Source organism: Rhamphochromis longiceps, linkage group LG20 (assembly GCF_057381845.1).
Source record: "Rhamphochromis longiceps isolate RC_006_pf linkage group LG20, R_longiceps_female_GT1.1, whole genome shotgun sequence".
Classification (NCBI taxonomy): domain Eukaryota; kingdom Metazoa; phylum Chordata; class Actinopteri; order Cichliformes; family Cichlidae; genus Rhamphochromis; species Rhamphochromis longiceps.
In genome coordinates, this window is record NC_140576.1 from 32,313,799 (window position 1) to 32,332,313 (window position 18,515).

Here is an 18,515-nt window from a genome sequence, read left to right on the forward strand (position 1 = left end):
TATTTCTCACATCCACATGGCATGAATGGTAAAGGAAAACCCCACGTCAATCCAGAGCTTTTCTTTTGCAAAAATAAAAACTGCTTCTGTCATCTTTCAACTTGATTAATCCTTCAGTTAATCGTTTGATCTATAAGATGTCAGAAAATCCCAAATGTTGGTTGCTTATTTTGGCCACTTTCTAAAGACACAAGATACCAAAAAAATAGGCAAATCCTCACACTTGAGAAGCTGATAAAACCATCTCTAGTTTTGCACTGAAAAATTATTTAAATGACTGACTCATGAATTAGAGGAATCGTCCATCTCACACATGTAACTGGGTCATAAATTACATATTGTTATAATTACACAAAATGTGTTCTAAACCCCAAACTGTTCCTGGTATACTTGACTTTTAGGACCTCCAAACCTGTAATTATCTTCATTATCAGTTAGAGCCCCTCCTCATCCTTTTCTTCTTCCTCTTTGGTGCAACCCTATAAATTTGGGGTACCACTTTGGCCTCTCCCCTTTTCTACAGTTCCCCTGTGGGAGAGGTTGGTGTCATTTCTTGTCCAACATTAATTACATGTATCCACCCTGATGTTTCTGATTCCATTCATCCACTGGGGCTGAATGGAAGTCCCTGGGAGCCTATCCCAGCTGCCATAGGACAAGTGATGGGGTACACCCTGTACAGGTTGCCAGTCTGTAGTAGGGCTCATGAAAAATCAATTTATCAAAAACATAAGTAATTTGTAAACCAAAGTGCATATAATTGGTAACTGCAGACTTGCTTTACGGTCGTTTCGGTGTGAAAAAAAACCCTTTAATATAAACATGTAAATTTAAGTGTCTTGAAGTGCCCTTAATAGCCTATACGGATTAAATTAACATTAATTTAACAAGGATCTTTAGAAAATATGGATCTTTAGAAAATATTTAAATTAAATTTAAATATGTAGTGCGTTGCCATCTATTTGTAAACTTTAACACGAACCTTAGCTTGAAAATAATGAATGTTACTTTACATTAAAATAGTCGCATTTAGTAAACTAGCACTAAAACATTACGTATGTAAACACACGTTTACGTTATAAAGTGCTGTATTTTTGCATTTAGCAGTTTAAGTGATAAAATTTAAAATACCTGTCGATGCGCAGTAATTGGTTGCATCTTCTATGAAGGGTGTGTCAGTAAGTTCATTGTGGTGCATTCACGTATCACTCAGAAAGTGCGTAAACGTATCGTGGCTTGTATTTAAGCGTTAAAAGTTCAAAACAAACAAACGAAATGTTTCTCCAAACTTGTGGAAAAAATTACTTTCTTGTATCACACAAAAAGAAAGATGAAGATGCCGCAGTTACTAGAAATATTTATCACATTATAAACTATCTGTGGATGGAACTTGATTAAAAGCTCTCTCACACATTTTACCTAAAGAAACGTCAAAGAATTGGCTTCAAAACGAAAAGCTGCAAAAGCACCACTACTCAGCTTGTTTTTGCTTTGATTAGTTGCGTCTGTGGGCTGAAGTTTTAATATAGTCAATATTTCCAACGCTTGTGAATGCGACACGCGTGGTCCAGCAGCAGGTTGCGGTTGGTTCAGGTCGGGACAGCGGCGCGCTCACGCACATCGCTCATGCTGACATCAAACTTTTGCACAAAAAGAAAAAAGGTTGCTCGTCTCGGAAAAAAAACTACACAAAAACTGCCTGAAAATGTCCCAAAACTCTTGGGCAGCTGCAGTGGATGTTCAGGAGGCTACATCCTCACAGGTAACTTTTAAAGGTTACCCAACAACTTCCAAACTGTTGGGTCAAAACGCGTGCTAACTAGCTAGCTTAACGCTGACTTCGCTGTCACTGCTGCGTTATTTGCGCCAAAAAAATTTCAAACATATTTTGTTTTTTTCACCAGCTTGACTTTTCCAAAAAAGTCAGTGGAGTTCGTGGTCCACGCAACGTGATAGGAGACATAAACGGTAACTTAACTATTCGTTTTTCCTCCTTAAAATCACATCTAACTAAATTAACTGCTAACTTATGATTGTGCTGTCATGGTGGTTGCTGGTATTGCCACCTGTGTAGGGAATATCATGCCCGTGAAGGCCGGAAATGGAGGATGGGGAGAGGAGCGAGTCAACCTGGCCGAGCAGTCTCTGCTGAACAAACTAATCCGCCGCTCACTGGTGAGGAACAGAAACCAGGTGGAGGTCCTGCAGGCGGACCCCAACTCTCCACTGTACTCGGTGAAGACCTTTGAGGAGCTGAGACTGTGAGTCTGCAAGGAAAACTTCCATCATGCTCGTTTGCTTTGTGTGTTACTTTTATAAAATTACCTTATTTTGTATTTTTAATAGGAAGCCTGAGTTGCTGAAGGGGGTGTACAATATGGGCTTTAACAGACCATCAAGGATCCAGGAAAACGCTTTGCCTATGATGTTGGCACAGCCGTAAGTCTGTTTATAAAAAAAACTACGTTTCAAATTTGTATTTGTTGATTTACACGAAGTTCAAAGATACAAGGGAATTCCATTTAATTTTAGTGTTTGTTTGTTTTGTCCAGTTTGTTGAGCTTGGTGAGGCTCTGGTGGAGATTCTTGTTAATTATATGAGGCCGTGAGTGATAATGAGTAAGCTGCCTTCTCAAAGTGTTGTTTTATTGTATTTGCTATTCTGAACCTCTTAGATCTTGCCTTTGACAAGTATCCGAACATCAAAACAATAAAAACTAAACTGAAATGGCAAATTCAGTTGAAAACAAAATGAAAATGGGACTAATGCTGTTTTAACCCTGCCTCATATTGGTAACCTGTCCAGGGTGTACCCTGCCTCTCGCCCAGTGGTAGCTTGAATAGGCTCCAGCCCTGCCATGACCCTGATAAGTGGAAGAAAATGAATGGAAAAGGAAAATGACTACTAGTTAGAAAATGCAACACTATAATAAGTCAGATTTTTAGTCATCTGTTTTAGTAGCGAAGGGAGAAATCTGTTTGATTTATTGACTGAAAACAGTTAAGTTGTTTGAGGGGAGAATCCCAAGTATCTGTCTGTTTTAAATTCGTAAATGTTACAGTAGCGTGCTCTTTTAAAATTTATAGTAGTTTTTTTTTCTCAGTAAATTATCAGGTTGATAATAATGGCACTTTAATGGACATCTCTTTGCTGTCATCTCAACAAATGGTGTTAAGGGCGTACAGTCATAATTTCCAGTGGCCAGAAAAAACGTGCACTGTGGTTTTTCAAGTGGTTTACATTATTGTGTATTTTGCATTGACCACTTTTAGGGCTGAGAAACGGTTCCTGTGGGGTCCTGTGTTAAATGTATTTTTCTCTCACTTTTCTAATCATATGAAATAAATAAATTACTACATTACAGCAATTAATAACTTAAAAATAACACACTTCATCAGGGGAAACATGGGGCATAGTGATTTTTTTTTAAAAAAATTACCTATTTTTAATACTGATAATTGCTCACTTAGAAAATTACACCACCAAAAGACATGCTGGGTAATGCTAGTTGGCTAGCTGCCCATTGTGCTGGCACAGCTGTGAGTTCATATTCACTAATTTTGAATTTGTGCCAAAACAATTAACTTGATAAATATTCTAAGAGATTTATTTAACAGCAATTTTAAGTTATTTCAGAAAAATGTTAACCATTTGCCTTTTTTCATCTTAAAGATGTGTGTGGATGTCACACTTGTGTTCATTTATAATGGTGCCTTGTGCCAAAAAGTTACACTATTTTATTAATATTTTAATATTTAATTACTCTTTAACAGATCCTTGCATATAGGAACCTTAAATTAACAAATGCTGTACAGACAGTCTAGCAAAATGCATACATACAGTTGGCCATGAAAAAAACAAAGTACATAACTGTTGCCACAATTAATGGAAGACAACTGTTTAAAATGTTTCTTAAAAACAAGAGCAGATGGAGTAAATAACAGGCTGGATCTACTTCTGCTGCCTTTGGGAGACTAAACCTAAGCCCTGATTGAAACATCTGGAACTCAACATGTAAGAGAAGCTGAGGTTCCAAAACGATGATCTGTGCCTTTGAGAAGCTCATACAGATGCAAAAAGTCATTAAGGGCACAGCTTGACAATTCACCCCCCAAGTTTGCTTCTATTTTTAAGACTTCCAAACCAGCAAATCATGGAAAATTAAATGACCGAGTCGAGAAAAAAGAATAAAATACTTGTTTAGTGTCATGGCTGCATAAAAGCTTCACAATTATCTATAAAAGAACAACCATTAATTTTCTTTTTTGCATATAGTGTACAATGGCCCAAAATTTATACCTGCTACCATAATGGTATGTGACTAGTCAACTGGACATACATACTTTTCTGCCCTTATTAGTCTTTTATATTGTTTTTACTTTATTTATATATAAAGGTGGTTGTTGGTTCTGATGTTAGGATGGTGTTGCAGGATGGGCTCAAAAAAAATTGGGTTAAAATCTTGTGTGTGGCATTAAATAATGGTATCGAATAATTTCCTGGGTATTGGTATTGACTTTGAATTCTAGTATTGTGACAGCACTGCTTTTTTGCCTCTGATAAATGCTGTTAGCCGATTTTGACGAATTCAGCGCTGTTGGACTGGGACACTTTGCGAATAATCTCCCATAAGATGTGGAAATGTAATACAACTGTTTATCAGAAGGAAATGGTAAATTATAGGACACTCAAGCCCAACATTAGCAGGCATTATTTTGTAAGCCTATAACAGCTTGTTGTTGTTTAGTCAGCTTGTTGTCAGCTGTTACGCGATGAAAGGGTCACAAGTCTAATCTGCTGACAACAAATAATTGAAACAATGGTGGGAATAAATAAACATGTTTATGCACATTTTTTTGTGTGTTGGAACCCTGGCTTCAGCAGGTGAGGCTTGAGGACATGGGGTATGTTTTGGTTTTTTTGGTTTTTACTTAATAAAACTTTAGTTTGTGATTTTTTTTTTCTTTCTTTTTTTTTTTTTTAAATGGACTTTTGTCCTGTTGTAATGATAAAAAAAAAAAAATCTAAGCAGTCAAAATTTTAAAAACCCTTTCAAATCTTCAGCACATCGGGTTTTTCTGTGATTTATTCATTTCTTCATGTCTACTTTTTTCTGCTTTCAGACCTCAGAATCTGATTGCACAGTCGCAGTCTGGCACAGGTAAAACTGCTGCATTTTCTCTGGCCATGCTCAGCCATGTAAACCCTGACAATAAGTGGACTCAGGTAAGCAGAACATCCTCAGAGTATCACAGCATTTTCAATCTCTTGAGACAGCTGGTATCCTTTTATCAGACCCTGAAATGTATTCACTAGGTCAAAAAAAATTTCTTTTAGTGCCTTTGCATCGCACCGACGTACGAGCTCGCATTGCAGACTGGTCAAGTCATTGAGCAAATGGGGAAATTTTGTCCAGATGTGAAGCTGGCATATGCCATTCGGGGAAATAGAAGTAAGAATGTGATAGTGTTTGTACTCTCTTCTGAAGAAAAGATTTCTAGTCACCAGTCTGTGTTCACTGCGTGACTCTCTGCATTGTGTTCAGTGGAGCGAGGAGCCAAGTTGCAACAGCAGATTGTCATTGGTACACCGGGCACAGTCCACGACTGGTGCACCAAGTACAAGCTCATTGACCCCAAAAAGATCACTATGTTTGTGCTGGATGAGGCTGATGTGATGATCGCCACCCAGGGCCACCGGGACCAGAGCATTCGAATCCACAGGTGCACTCCTTTCGGTCTTTATGTTCATATTTTTATTTCCAGAGTTTTACAATAACAAACACTGGCTGGTAAATATGGCATGCAGTACAGTTCACCTGAAGCAGGTTTTTAATTGCTTAGTATTTGGTGCCATAATCTATAATGTCATAGTTCATTTTATCAGTCATAGTAGGTTCAGCTTAACCAACAAAAGCACATCAGGTAGGTAGATTAGCCTGCTTCTGGCTTATTGTGGCCAGTAACTTTATTTCCACCAAAGTGGCACGAATCTTCACTAAAAATTTATTCAGTTGCCAGTTTTAAAAATAAAAGATATACCTCTGAACTACAGAACCTGTTGTTGGTGTTGAAAACACAGTAAGAAGACAGCACTGGTTGATGCCACAGTGCAGGCGTTCCACTCACATTTGTACTTAAATATACATGCACGTGGATTTTACTTGTGGGAGAGAGATGTGGGAAAAAGGATTCGGCTTAGGCAACTTGTGCTTTTCTCAACAAAGTTTCATAACACAGCGGGAATGAAGATGATCCTGTTGTATTTGAAGCTTCTCCTCTTAAACACACATGGCAGTCTGCAAAGAGCCAGCATTATTACCAAGATAATAGTGAAGGTGGACGAGAAGAAATATTGTTCTAGTCTACAGCATCAGTGCTTGTTCCTAAAATCGCAATGAGAACATCTGTAAATAAGTATTGTTTATTGAACCACCTGTGTGAGTAGAGGAGTCTTTTCACCTCCTCCCATACACCTTTGATTTCCTTCTTGCGGCGACAAAGCTAATAAAGAACAAATTAGAATAAAAACGCAGTCTTTAACTCTGATGTCACAAAATGCTTTGCGAGAGCTGACAGCAGTTTTCCCTCTGTGTCTGTGTGATAACCTGAAGCATGCAGGGATGAGTTTAAAAGGGGTCATGGAGAGGACTTCACATCATTTAAAACTCATTAAAGAGCGAGCAGAGACGATGTAAGCTGGCAGCCAAGTTAACATGATATCCGCTATATTTATATCTGCATACAATCCTGTCGTTTTAACTTTTTCTTAAACAGCATTTTTTGCTTGAGTGTCAGTGAAAAGATCGCTTCATATTTAAACTTGTTGAGCAGGTGGCCCATCAAAGTGGAGATTGATAATAATATATACATGCATGCATACATATATAAAGTATGATTCACAGCAAAAAGGGCAAGCTAACATTTTTAGATGTGAGCCAAGCAACATGAAGACTTTGTTCTCACAGGAAGGAACTCTTAAAGACCAGCATACAAAAAATAATTTCTTTTAATCGTGTTATGTTATGGAAGCACAAATGTAAAATTTTCCACCACAGTCCTCTTTTGATTCTAATTGTAGTCACAGTGAACCCTTCTGTTCGACTCTGGAAATCCCCTTTGTCACTGGCCTCAGATTTGCTGCATGTGTTTTTGTGAGTGCGAGAGGAGAGGCTGCAGCTCCACCATGAACTACAACGTTGTCATTTTTATTAATTTATTTTTTACTGCTGGCATCATCAGCCTTTTCTTTGTTGATTAATATATTTTATTCACACATGCCATCTCTGTATTACATTTAATAGTTTGCACAGTTTTGAACCCTGCAGTACCAGCTTCAACGTGCTGCTCTGCTTTCCACTAAGATCAGTCTGGTTTATCTCAGGAACCTTATGTTTCTTTTAATGTAAAAATGTACTACAGGGAACACTTGTTAATCAGTTATATCAAAAGCCACATTAACATTCCTCCGTCTCAATATACCAATGTACACACAACAATAAACTGAAAAGAGAGGTCTAATGACTTAACATTCTTTGTTGTTTGTTTAAACAAGTGTTTTTTGTCACACTTTGTCTCCACACTTATGCAGACAGCTGCCGATGAACTGTCAGATGCTCTTTTTCTCTGCAACATTTGAGGACTCTGTGTGGAGGTTTGCAGAGCAAATTGTTTCTGAACCTAATATAATCCGGCTAAAGCGTGAGGAGGAGACTCTGGATACCATCAAACAGTTCTATGTGAACTGCAAAGAGAAGGAGGACAAGTTCACGGCACTCTGCAATCTATACGGGGCCCTTACCATTGCACAGGCCATGATCTTTTGCAAGGTAAGTCAGGTGTTTTCAAAGCTGCTTAACAAAAACTATGATTTAATGGTTTTAATTTGGCACTGAAAGCACTGTAACTCGTGAGAAGGAGAGAGCTCACAAAAAGAAGGGTTTTATGTCAGTAAGTTAGTATCCTAAATTTTAATCTACGGATAAAGTGTAGCTGAAGACACCAGTACTAGTAGTAGAGTAATAGTGCATGATGAGCCCCGAGTTTATTTGGCTGCAAGACACGGTGTTTTTGTTGACAGAGGAAATATCCTTTTTTTCAGGCTGTGGTTGCTTGTAGCTCTAGGTAGGAAGCTGGAGCTTAGAAAAAGCAGACTCGTGTGACCTTTTCACTTAATAAATGATCAGTTTTAACTCACCTGGCTGAAGGAGCGATGAGCTATTAAAGCTAAGGGGTAAAAAGCAAAAAAGCCAACAGTGATCCCGGGATTCAGTCAACCTATCCCCAGGGCCAGCCAAACCTGGCACCAGGCAGGGTGTAGAAAAATGGGATGTAGAGGACCCACCTGTGCCTCTCCCTGCTTGTCCGTATTAAAAATGACCTGTTGAGTGGTGCAAATGTTGGTATATGTCAGTGAATGAGATGTAGAAAGTAAGTATGACTGTGTGAAAACTAGAGTGCTATTAAAATTGAGGGGAGAAATGTGACACAAGCACAACACTTTTGGTCAGCACTGTTCATCAACACCCCCCCCCCCCCCCCCCCACACACACACACACACACACACACACACACACACACACACACACACACACACACACACACACACACACACCACCACCACCACCACCACCACCACCACCACCACCCACCCAAAAAACCCCAAACCCTTAGTGTCTAAATTGTAAGTATGAGTGGTTATAACTTCTTTTCTTACCCTCTTTCTTTAGACCCGAAAGATGGCTGCCTGGCTGACAGAAAGTCTGACCAAAGAGGGCCATCAGGTGGCATTGCTAAGTGGTGAAATGACAGTGGAGCAGCGAGCTGCTGTCATTGAACGCTTCAGGAGCGGCAAAGAGAAAGTGCTTGTGACCACGAATGTGTGCTCAAGAGGTAAGAAGGCTATTAAGTGAGAGTTGATTGCCAATGATTGATACCAATGGTGGTAAGTGTGCACCCATTAATGTAGAGCTAGAGGTGGACACGTCTATTTTAAAGTGAGGCAGATTCGGTTTATTAAAATGTTTATTATTTAATCCATCAGTGGGGAAATTGTCTAAAACCTTTTTTTTTTTTTTATCAGTGAGCCAGTGTAGATCACTTTAACCACTGTTGATCCCTGAAGTCCATGTCCATCAGCACTAGGGCTGTGCGATATGACCAAAATCTCATATCCCGATATAAGACATCTATCGTCCCGATAACGATATAAATCACAAAGATTTAACATTTTCTGTGAATCTCGGGCAGCTTGACTTGCGGAAAGTGTTTCCAGCTGGGCGTCGTGTACCTGGAGTCGAGTGTTTTAAAAAAACAGATTTATTAAAGGATGCATTTTTAGACATAAGTTGCACCGGCCGCTGTTTTCTTTGAGTATTTATTACATAGCGTGCTGCGGAGAAAAGCCTGTTCTAATGTTTAAGTCTAAGGTTTATTTTTTAGCACCTGACGGCTCTTTTTTGCTTCTCATCCATAAATACTCTGCATACTCTTTCACATGATTCAGGGTTTTTTTGTTTTTTTTTTAAGTCTCAACAGGATCTTGAGCTTTATTGTGAAAGGTTTATGTGGAAAATAAACGTGGGCATCTTTCTTTGCCTTTAGACAACAATTCTGAGGGCAAAAGAGCCAAACGGGACAGGCCAAAAAAAAATAAAAATAAAAAAAAATAAAATAAAAATAAAAACAAAAACAAAAAAATAAATAAACAAGCGGACAAGCGAAGGTTTTACCATCGTTGTTGCTAACGACCGACAGTGCATAAAAACAGGCGCTTGTCCGTCCGTAGTGTGGTTATATAAAATATAAGCGAAAGAGAGAACTTTAAGAAATTAATATAGTCACTACAATGACCATCAAAATGATGAAAAAATATTGCCGTAAACAGTTTATTTTGCGAAACCACAAAACAAACAATAGCGTAAAATGAAACAATAGGCTTTTTTATATCGTCATCCGATATATATCGTTATATCGAACAGCCCTATCCAGCACTTACTATTTTGCTTACATGGATTGCAGGTATTGATGTGGAACAGGTGTCTTTGGTGGTGAACTTCGAACTCCCAGTTGATCTGGACGGGAATGCTGACAATGATACATACCTTCACCGCATTGGCCGTACCGGCCGTTTTGGCCGACGTGGATTTGCTGTTAATATGGTGGACAGCGAGCACAGCATGGACATTATAAAACAGATTGAGATGCATTTCGGTATGTTCCATTTTTTTACTCGAGCTTGATACAATTGAGAGAATCCAGATCCTAATGACGCATCCTCTTTTTTTCCTTTCACCTACAGACAGGAAAATCATCAAACTTGACACCTCCAATCTGGAGGAAATGGAGAACCTGATAAGCTGAAGTTGCAACAACCAGACATGTTGCCTAAAATGTTAATGACCCCCCTTCCCCCAAGGATTTATTGTTTGCACTTTTATTGTTTACAGATGCATGCGTGTGTTAACTGTGCCAAACAAAGTTTGCACTTTGATTTTGTTTGCCTTTGTTCACTGACGTCACCTTAAAGCATACAGGAGTGTTGGATTGCAGTGTTCTTTCATTTATTTGTGCAGTGAAATATTAATGTAGTTAGTATAGATGTTTGCATGACTTGAGTTTGATCAATTATCCTTGAGTGGCTTAAAGCATTTTAAAAGTTTAAAATGCCTGTCTTACTGTAGCGGGAGTCATAATTTCATGTGAGGATGTTGCTGAGGTTTTTTTTTTTTTTTCTTTTTGTGGATTTAAAAAAAAAAAAATCTTGTTAAAGCCTGCTGAGAAGATGACTTAAAGTTTAAAAAATAAGTTAATAAAAAGAGAGACAGAGGGAGAGACCTGATAGCTTTTTCCCCCTTTAACTTTACTGTGTGATTGTTTCAATAAATTTTCCAGAGTTGGCACAAATGGTATTATGAGTTTGTTGAAACACATTTGAGCATAATTTTATTTAAAATTTAAAACTGTATTTTCAGTTAAGCAGACTAATTGACTCACTTTGGTGTTGACTACCATTTCTGTGAAGTCAAACACACAAGCAATTTAAATGGATTCAAAAGTTCTCTGGTGAAAAACTCCCAAGTTCCTTGGCGTGGTTCTAATAGCTTACATTTTAATGAGTACACCTGAGTAATAAGGTTTTGATGATGCCTTCAGGAGCAGGCTGTACAATTCCAGCTTGCAAAATCTTACTGAAGCAATTAAACTAGTAAATATCATTTAGTGGGATGTGAGGCACCCTGAACTCTAAATATAAACGGTATATACTGCAGACATGAATGTAAAACTTCTACCATTTTACTTTGTCATTAAACTTATTTTTTTGGAAGATGTTATACTTGCTTGCCCATGCCATGAACTGCCTGGAAAAAGGATACATTTTATTAATTTAAATTTAATCAAATGATTCAAAAGATTACTTTCCTCCATTTAATAATAAAACTTGATTATGATAAGTTAGTTTTAATGAACACTTTGGGAAAACAAATTGAAAGGAGCTATACTAAAATTTATTAAATGTAGATTGCAAAACTGAGCTTTTACATGCGTAAAGACCACCTAAATCATTTTTGAGAATCAACGTCGTTGTGAATATTTTATTTTCCAAATATATAACCCCATTTGCTCATTGAGCTTCCAGAGTTATGAAACATTTATTTATACATCCTGAAATGTATATAATCTCAAAGTACTCTGAAGAATCACAACTCCGTGCAGGTTCATGAACACAATGCAGAAAAACATCTCTTCTGCTACACAGATCCTGAGCACGAGAAGTTTAATTTTACTTGAGTAAGGTGCATATTGGACGAAGTTTGGCATTAAAAATCTTAGAGGCTACAGATTGGTGCGAAAGAAGCCTTTTAAACTTTGCACAGTGAAGTTCAGATATCCAAGTGAAGCTACAAAATGCACAGTTACAGACCTCAAAGAACACATATTACTCCTGTCCCCCCATAGTGTCAGTTTTCTGAGAGATGCACAGCACGGATCTGTTAGGAATGGCACACTGTGCCAGAGTCATACGCAGGTCTCTAAAGGTCCTGCGTGGCACCTCCATGGTCTCAATGCAAGCATCTTCATACCTGGTTCCAAACCTGGCCTCTGCACTGGCTTTCACTGTTAGCAGAGTGTGTGTGGGGTCAAAGGGCTGCTGAAACCTCCTTCCGCATGGAGCTCTTACAGCAAGAAGCAAACTGCCACTGCCAGCTTCTGCCGTTGAATCACTGGGGTTGCAGACCTTGGTCACATCATCACCATCCTTTGCTAGGTTAAGGTTGTACACGTCTTTGTGCAGGCTCACCTCTGACTGCCTTCTCTTCTCTATTGACGGAAGGACTTTGTACTTGTTTAAGGACTGTGGCGGAGCAGCAGGAGTACGCTGCAGCATGTGCAAAACTTCCTCTTGGCTCAGGTGGTTAGCTTGCAACATGACGGGCTGAGACCGGGAGCGAAGGTTTCTGTCCGGCCTGCGGAACTCAGGAGACCCCGGCTCCCTGTGGATGCTGTTCGCCTCCCCTGGATACAGTGAGCTGTCTACAGCAGGTCTGCTTCGCCCCTTAGAGGATTTTGGCCTTGTTAGATGCATCGAAGATCCGCTGCTTTGAAGATTTCCAGCTGTGTTTCGGCGTAAGTGCTTTACAAAAAAGAGTAAAGAAAGTTTATATTGTTCTAAAGGCTATGAGCACAGCTTTTAAAAACTATCGCACTGGTTAAACGTATAAATGTACGCTTCCGTAGCCGGTCAACAAGTTAAATTAGCGTTTGTGCGCTTTACTTCCCAGTTTGGGTATTAAGTCCTTTCTCAAGCGTCAGCAACGTTGCCATGACACTCTGGTTGCCTTGACAACCTGTGGTTGGAGAGTGGGAGTCCCCTGCTGTTGGAAACATGCAACTGCAGCTTCATACATTAATGCAAACAGAAGGTGGCAAGCTTATTTTATTGTTTAGTGAGCTAAAAGCTAAAATTAGGTTTGAAAAAGTGTTCACTATAATCAAAACCAAAACTAACTGAAACAATAATGTGTTCTCACAAAACTACCTAAAATAAAATAATGTAGGAAAAATATCCTTAGCCTTAATCATCAATCAATTTTCTCTTTTCCAGACCATTCTCTGTGGTGTGGGAAAATCCCAGCAGATCAGCAGTTTCTGTAATACTCAAATCAACCCATATGGCACCAACAATCATGTCATATTCAAAGTCACTTAAATCACCTTTCATCCCCATTCTGATGCTCAGATTGAATTATAGCTGATCATCTTGTCTATATGCATAAATGCATTTAGTTGCTGCCATGTGATTGGTTGAGTAAACATTTGCATTAATGTGTAGATGAACAGGTGTACCCAACAAAGTGGCCGGTGAGTGTATTTAGTCTCATAGTAATGATATGTGTTCATTTCTGTCACCTTCAAGATGCTGTTTAAGGACAGTGAGATGGCTGCACTTACAATGACTTATTTTCTAAAATCAAAAAAAAATCACATGACAAAGTTTAATTCACAAAATAAGAAACCTTAAGTACATCCTTCACGGCCAAACGGGAACATCTGTCTTTTTTCACCTGCAATGTTTATTACATGTTTGAGTGAATAATAACACAGAATACAGAACATGCTTGTTCCAAATACAATGCTATATTCTATCATAATATTTGTACATTAATCATAAATCAATTCATAATGCAAAACATTTGTTCATGTGGACATAAATAAACATTTGCATGTAACAAAAATACAAATCTTCATTTAACAAGAAAAAACCTAAATCAGATGTGTAGTAAAACACTGAAGTGATATGAATTTATGGAAAACAACAATGTACAGAGTTAAACCTTTTTAATCAATGATTTACAACATGCTGTTTCCCAATTAAGTATGTTTGTCCATTTGCATTTGTAATATATCATCATCCCATATTTATGGAATATTTTGTAATATATCTAAATAGAAAGGTCATTAATAATGATTACCAGCAACAGAAGGTTCAACATTTTAACACTGGATTAAATACTGCATGGCAGCTGAAAAACTGACGTAACAGTTTACTTTATTCCATACAATTTTCATAATTGGTATACCTCACTATTATTCATTATTACTTTGTGTCATGTTTCCCCAATTAAATGTTTGGTCTTTTAAGCATTACAAAATATCATCATCATGCCAGTAAATAACTTTTCTGTTAATCCTCTTAAGATATTAAATCTCTTCAGCCTGTTTTCATATCTGAGAGCCAAACATTTGTTCACTTCTAATTAATTTGTCATTTCATTGTTTCTTCATTACTTCTTAATGCTGAAATCTCAAATCCAAAATGCAAACTTGGTTTATTTCCTTTGAATAAATGTTGTTGCAAAAACAGCAGCTTTAAACGGGAGCCCAAGACTTCAGGGACCCACTGTAGTTCCCTTCATATTTTTAAATTAATTAAAAAAAAAAAAACAAAACAATCCAGAGCAGCTATTCCCAAACATGACCACAATGGAAAACTGTAATTTGAACATCCTCCATCCGAAAACTTCAAGCAGATCAATATTTCCTTTTATTTCATTAATTCAGATTTTCTTTTTTAAATCAAAGTAAAAAGTGTTACTGAGGTTAGAACAGTCACAATGAGATCAAATGAGAACATCAAAGAATGAGTGCAGAAATTCCAGGGTCTGTACTACTGAAGGAGTTAAACAGTAAATGATAACAGTAAATAATTTATAACAATAGATGACTGAATAAAAACAGAACGCAGCATTTAATAAATTAACGGAAATTAATGGAAAAGTTATATATAGTGGTCCTAATATGGAGCCCTGGGGAACTCCTTGAATAATAGGAGACAAGGGAGGGCAGACCAGACGAAGCGACACAATGTGTGCTTACAAGTAACTTAAAAATCAACTTACAGCATTCCCAGGTAAAGCAGTGTTGTGTAGTCCATTTATTAAGGTGGTATTGTAAACTGTATGAAAAGCCTTTTAGAATTGAAGAAAAAGACATTGTTTTGTATTGTTTGTAGTTCTTTGTATCAGTATTGTCATTTACGCTTTAATAGAAGTAGTTATTTTGCCGTGTTGTTTTCTAAATCTTGACTGTTGGGAGAGAATTGAAAATTGAAATTCTGTCTAAAAACTCTTTTAGATTTTAACTTTTATTAATTTATTGTCTAAGAGTGTTTCTCCAGCAGCTTTACTTAAAAAAAAAAAATTCTAACTAATGAAGGGATTTAAGGTAAATTCAGGATCAGTTTCTTTTTCAAATACCGTATAAAGATCTAATTGCAATTTTAAACTAAATTAAAAACCAAGTCAAAAAGTCCTTAAGGATTTAAAAAGAAATAAACTGATTTTTATTATTTAAGATTGGTTATTTTAGAAGAAGGATTTTATTCTGTTAAATATTATAAGAATTAAACCAACAGGATCTTATCCTACATGTTTAACCTTCCTCTGAGAGATGGCTGGGCTCATTTACTCAGAAAGATTGATGGGTGGATGGTCAAAAGTTTAAAAGGTGCAGCTTTTTAAATTATATATTTCTGTCTAAAAATGTAAAATCTTCAAAATCTGAGTTAACTACAAACAATATATTAATATTAATTAATATACTGTAAATGATTGCTGACCCTAGACTGGGAACTGTTGATTTAAAAGCAAAAGATGAGTTAATAAAAATACATTCAAAGGTCCATTACTTGGAGGAAAATGTACAGAATTTTATGTTAAAACATGTATACAGTAGTTTCAAAATTAATCTTAGTGGTATTACAGCTAATTATGACAATCCTTCACCAAGCAGCAGAAGCATCTTGTTCAGCAGCCTTTCACCAAGGACAAGTTACAAATATTTAATTATATAAAGTATGACGTGTCAGATATTAGCACTTCTTGCTTCTAAGGTAAATCAAGCATGTTATGTTGAGCATATAGGTCCTCTGTGATCTGGTACACCTCAGAGATGAGAGGTAGGGCCTCCCCCAGCTTGGCCACAACCTGCTCAGGTGGGCCAACATTCATTACTTCGAAAAAGGTTTGGCGGCCAGGAAGCACGAGGAAGGCCATGCCCGCAGCCTTACGGATCATCCACGGATGGTGCTGGGCGAGGGACTCGTTGTAGGCCTCTGCACACAGGGCAGATGTTTTACTGTCTTCTGTGCTGGTGCGCAGGCGATCCAGGAAGAGCTCCAGCCATCTCAGAGCGCGGTGGAGCCTCAGCAGAGTACGACAGCCAGACTCTGGGTGGCTTCCTTTCTTGTTCACATCCACGAGATTATTGTCCAGTTCGTATTTTACCATCGACTGCACAGTAGCATAGTGAGAAGCGTTCTCACCATTCATATAATTCACAAGGATCTGGATCTTGCTGACAGCATCCTTAGAAATGAAGCCAAAGACACTTCCCAAGCTGTTCAGAAACCTATTACAAGGAGTAAAAACACACTCAGTTAACACCTGGGTGTCCTTTTGGTCTACTATTACGGCAGTAAATTCTAAATGCTTGCAAATTATAATCGGTTCAGTTCACATGAGAAATTCCAAGAATTCACTCACAGACCAGAGCTGAAGCTCAACTCTTTCCCTTTTATGCTGTTCCTGCTGCAAAAATATTTCATACTTTTTACAATAAAAATGCAACATTTATGAAAGCCGCTGCAATTTGAATTTCAATTATAATTACAAATTCCAGTCATTTCTAAAATATTATCAAGATGCAGTTATTGTGCCTCAGCCTGTTTCGTAATGCTATTGTGTTGCCTTTGATTCCTTTACTTTCATTTTTTCCTAATTGAAAAGAGTCCAAACTATACTCTCCGTCAAAACTCTCACTATACAGCTCTGGTATTTGTTTCTTTTTTCTATTGGATCTTTTAATTGCTCTTATATAAGAAAAACATGGAGCTTTTAAAGGGGAACACTCATGCTAGCATTACCAGCTTTGCAAATACTTGTCGGCCTGCTTCTGTCATCACATTTTATTGATTTTTTTTTTTTTTTTAAAACCAGAAAGTCCACTGAGAATAAAATCTCTTTTTCCACAGAGACCTAGCCCTAGCCAAGAAGGCACACTATTACCAGGAATATGATTCTGGAATCAGTCTGTAGGTAAAGTAGACCCTTTCATATGCTATAACCTGTTTTGATCAGCCACCTATCTCAGCCTGTGATGACCCTTGTTTCACAGACATTTGACTGTTGTAGTTTTGCAATTGAAACTACAATATAACTTTCAATACAATCCAATTTTATTTATTTAAATCACAAAAAAAAAATCACCTTAAAGTGCCTAAAACTATAAGGTACAGTAATCCTACAATAATACAGAGAAACCCCAACAATCAGACAACCCCCTATGAACAAGCATTTTGGCAGCAGTGGGAAAGAACATTTCCTTGTAACAGGAAGAAACCTGTTAAAAGGGAGAACCAGGCTCAGTCAGGGGCAGCCATCTGGTGCAAGCAGTTAGGGCTGAGGGAAAGGAGACATGATACTGAGGCACAAAGTTGGAATCAGAAAACAGAATTGAACAAAAGGGGGGTTTGATTTCAGGTTATACAATTTATTTGTTTTTGAACAGAGCTTTAATGTGTTTTTCAAATCTGTGGATATCTCCTGTAATTATGAAGCTGCAAGGACTCATAAAATAATTAATTAAAAAGAAAATTTTAGCCTATCCCTATGTTCTTTGAGGGTCTGTAACCTGGAAAGTTTTCATGGCATGAAGGTGACACTTTTTTATTCATTAAACATACGAAAGTTACTTTTTTTTTTTTTTTAAAATAGATGAAGAGTCAGCTGGATCAGATATAAATCTCAAGACTTGATCTTAGCTTATAGTAAACGCTCTCTGTCCTACATTTACCTTGCTGTGATCTGCTCGCCTTACTTTACTTCTACACTGATGTAAGAACACACAGAGAATATTTGGACCACCAAACCACTTACTTTACAAGCCCACGCCATCCAGCGACGTACTGTTCTAGATAGACTTCTTTATTTTCCGACAGACACAACTTAAAAGTGTCTAGGACCTCCTGGAGGGAGAACTTCTGGTCTTCTGAGCCTGCCATGGTTTCTACCAGGAAGTGCAAATGACACAAACAGGCACGTAAAAAATGAATGAAAAAATGTATTTCGGGGCTACAAACAAACCGGAACTGTGTAAAAATGTAAGCCCTGTGGTAAACGATCAAGAAGTGAACTCGTCACCTACAAGAAAAGTTAAAATTGAAAGGAAAATTACGCATTTCTTTTTCTCGACACCGTGAAGCGACAGATCCTGTCTGTTCTTATCTGGTTCTACTGCGCAGGCTCTAAATTGGCGACTTTATCTTCAAAATAAAAGCAAGGGAAATTTGTACCTTGATTGCTTATTAGACTTGTTGAAAGAAGTTATTATAACCCAAACCATGATCCCGCCGCACTTAAACAAATAGTTTTGTTGCATAAACGTCACTGATGTGTGAAAAATAAAAAGTGACAAACAGCATAGCCTTTGTATGCCAGAAATGAACTTTTATAAAT

At 37.6% G+C, this 18,515-nt stretch overlaps 3 protein-coding genes across 3 annotated transcripts; 1 reads left to right on the top strand and 2 right to left on the bottom strand.

The window, feature by feature from the left end:
• Positions 1 to 1,665: 1,665 nt before the first annotated feature.
• Positions 1,666 to 11,072, top strand: ddx19a (DEAD-box helicase 19a). The gene is made up of 11 exons (XM_085394453.1): positions 1,666 to 1,762; positions 1,905 to 1,968; positions 2,075 to 2,261; positions 2,347 to 2,439; positions 5,125 to 5,227; positions 5,339 to 5,453; positions 5,547 to 5,724; positions 7,592 to 7,829; positions 8,730 to 8,892; positions 10,021 to 10,212; positions 10,301 to 11,072. Exons 1-11 carry the CDS (start codon positions 1,706 to 1,708, stop codon positions 10,360 to 10,362), a joined length of 1,452 nt encoding a protein of 483 aa, XP_085250579.1. The 5' UTR covers positions 1,666 to 1,705; the 3' UTR covers positions 10,363 to 11,072.
• A 437-nt stretch (positions 11,073 to 11,509) lies between these two features.
• On the bottom strand, positions 11,510 to 12,806 carry ubxn10 (UBX domain protein 10). The gene has a single exon (XM_085394570.1). The coding sequence runs from the start codon at positions 12,584 to 12,586 to the stop codon at positions 11,939 to 11,941; it is 648 nt and encodes a 215-aa protein (XP_085250696.1). The 5' UTR covers positions 12,587 to 12,806; the 3' UTR covers positions 11,510 to 11,938.
• Positions 12,807 to 13,554: 748 nt separating this feature from the next.
• cptp (ceramide-1-phosphate transfer protein) lies at positions 13,555 to 18,291 on the bottom strand. Its single transcript, XM_085394727.1, has 3 exons — positions 18,205 to 18,291; positions 17,937 to 18,066; positions 13,555 to 16,410 (listed from the first exon to the last, which is right to left on the bottom strand). The coding sequence occupies exons 2-3, from the start codon at positions 18,059 to 18,061 to the stop codon at positions 15,888 to 15,890; spliced, it is 648 nt and encodes a 215-aa protein (XP_085250853.1). The 5' UTR covers positions 18,062 to 18,066; positions 18,205 to 18,291; the 3' UTR covers positions 13,555 to 15,887.
• Positions 18,292 to 18,515: the final 224 nt, after the last annotated feature.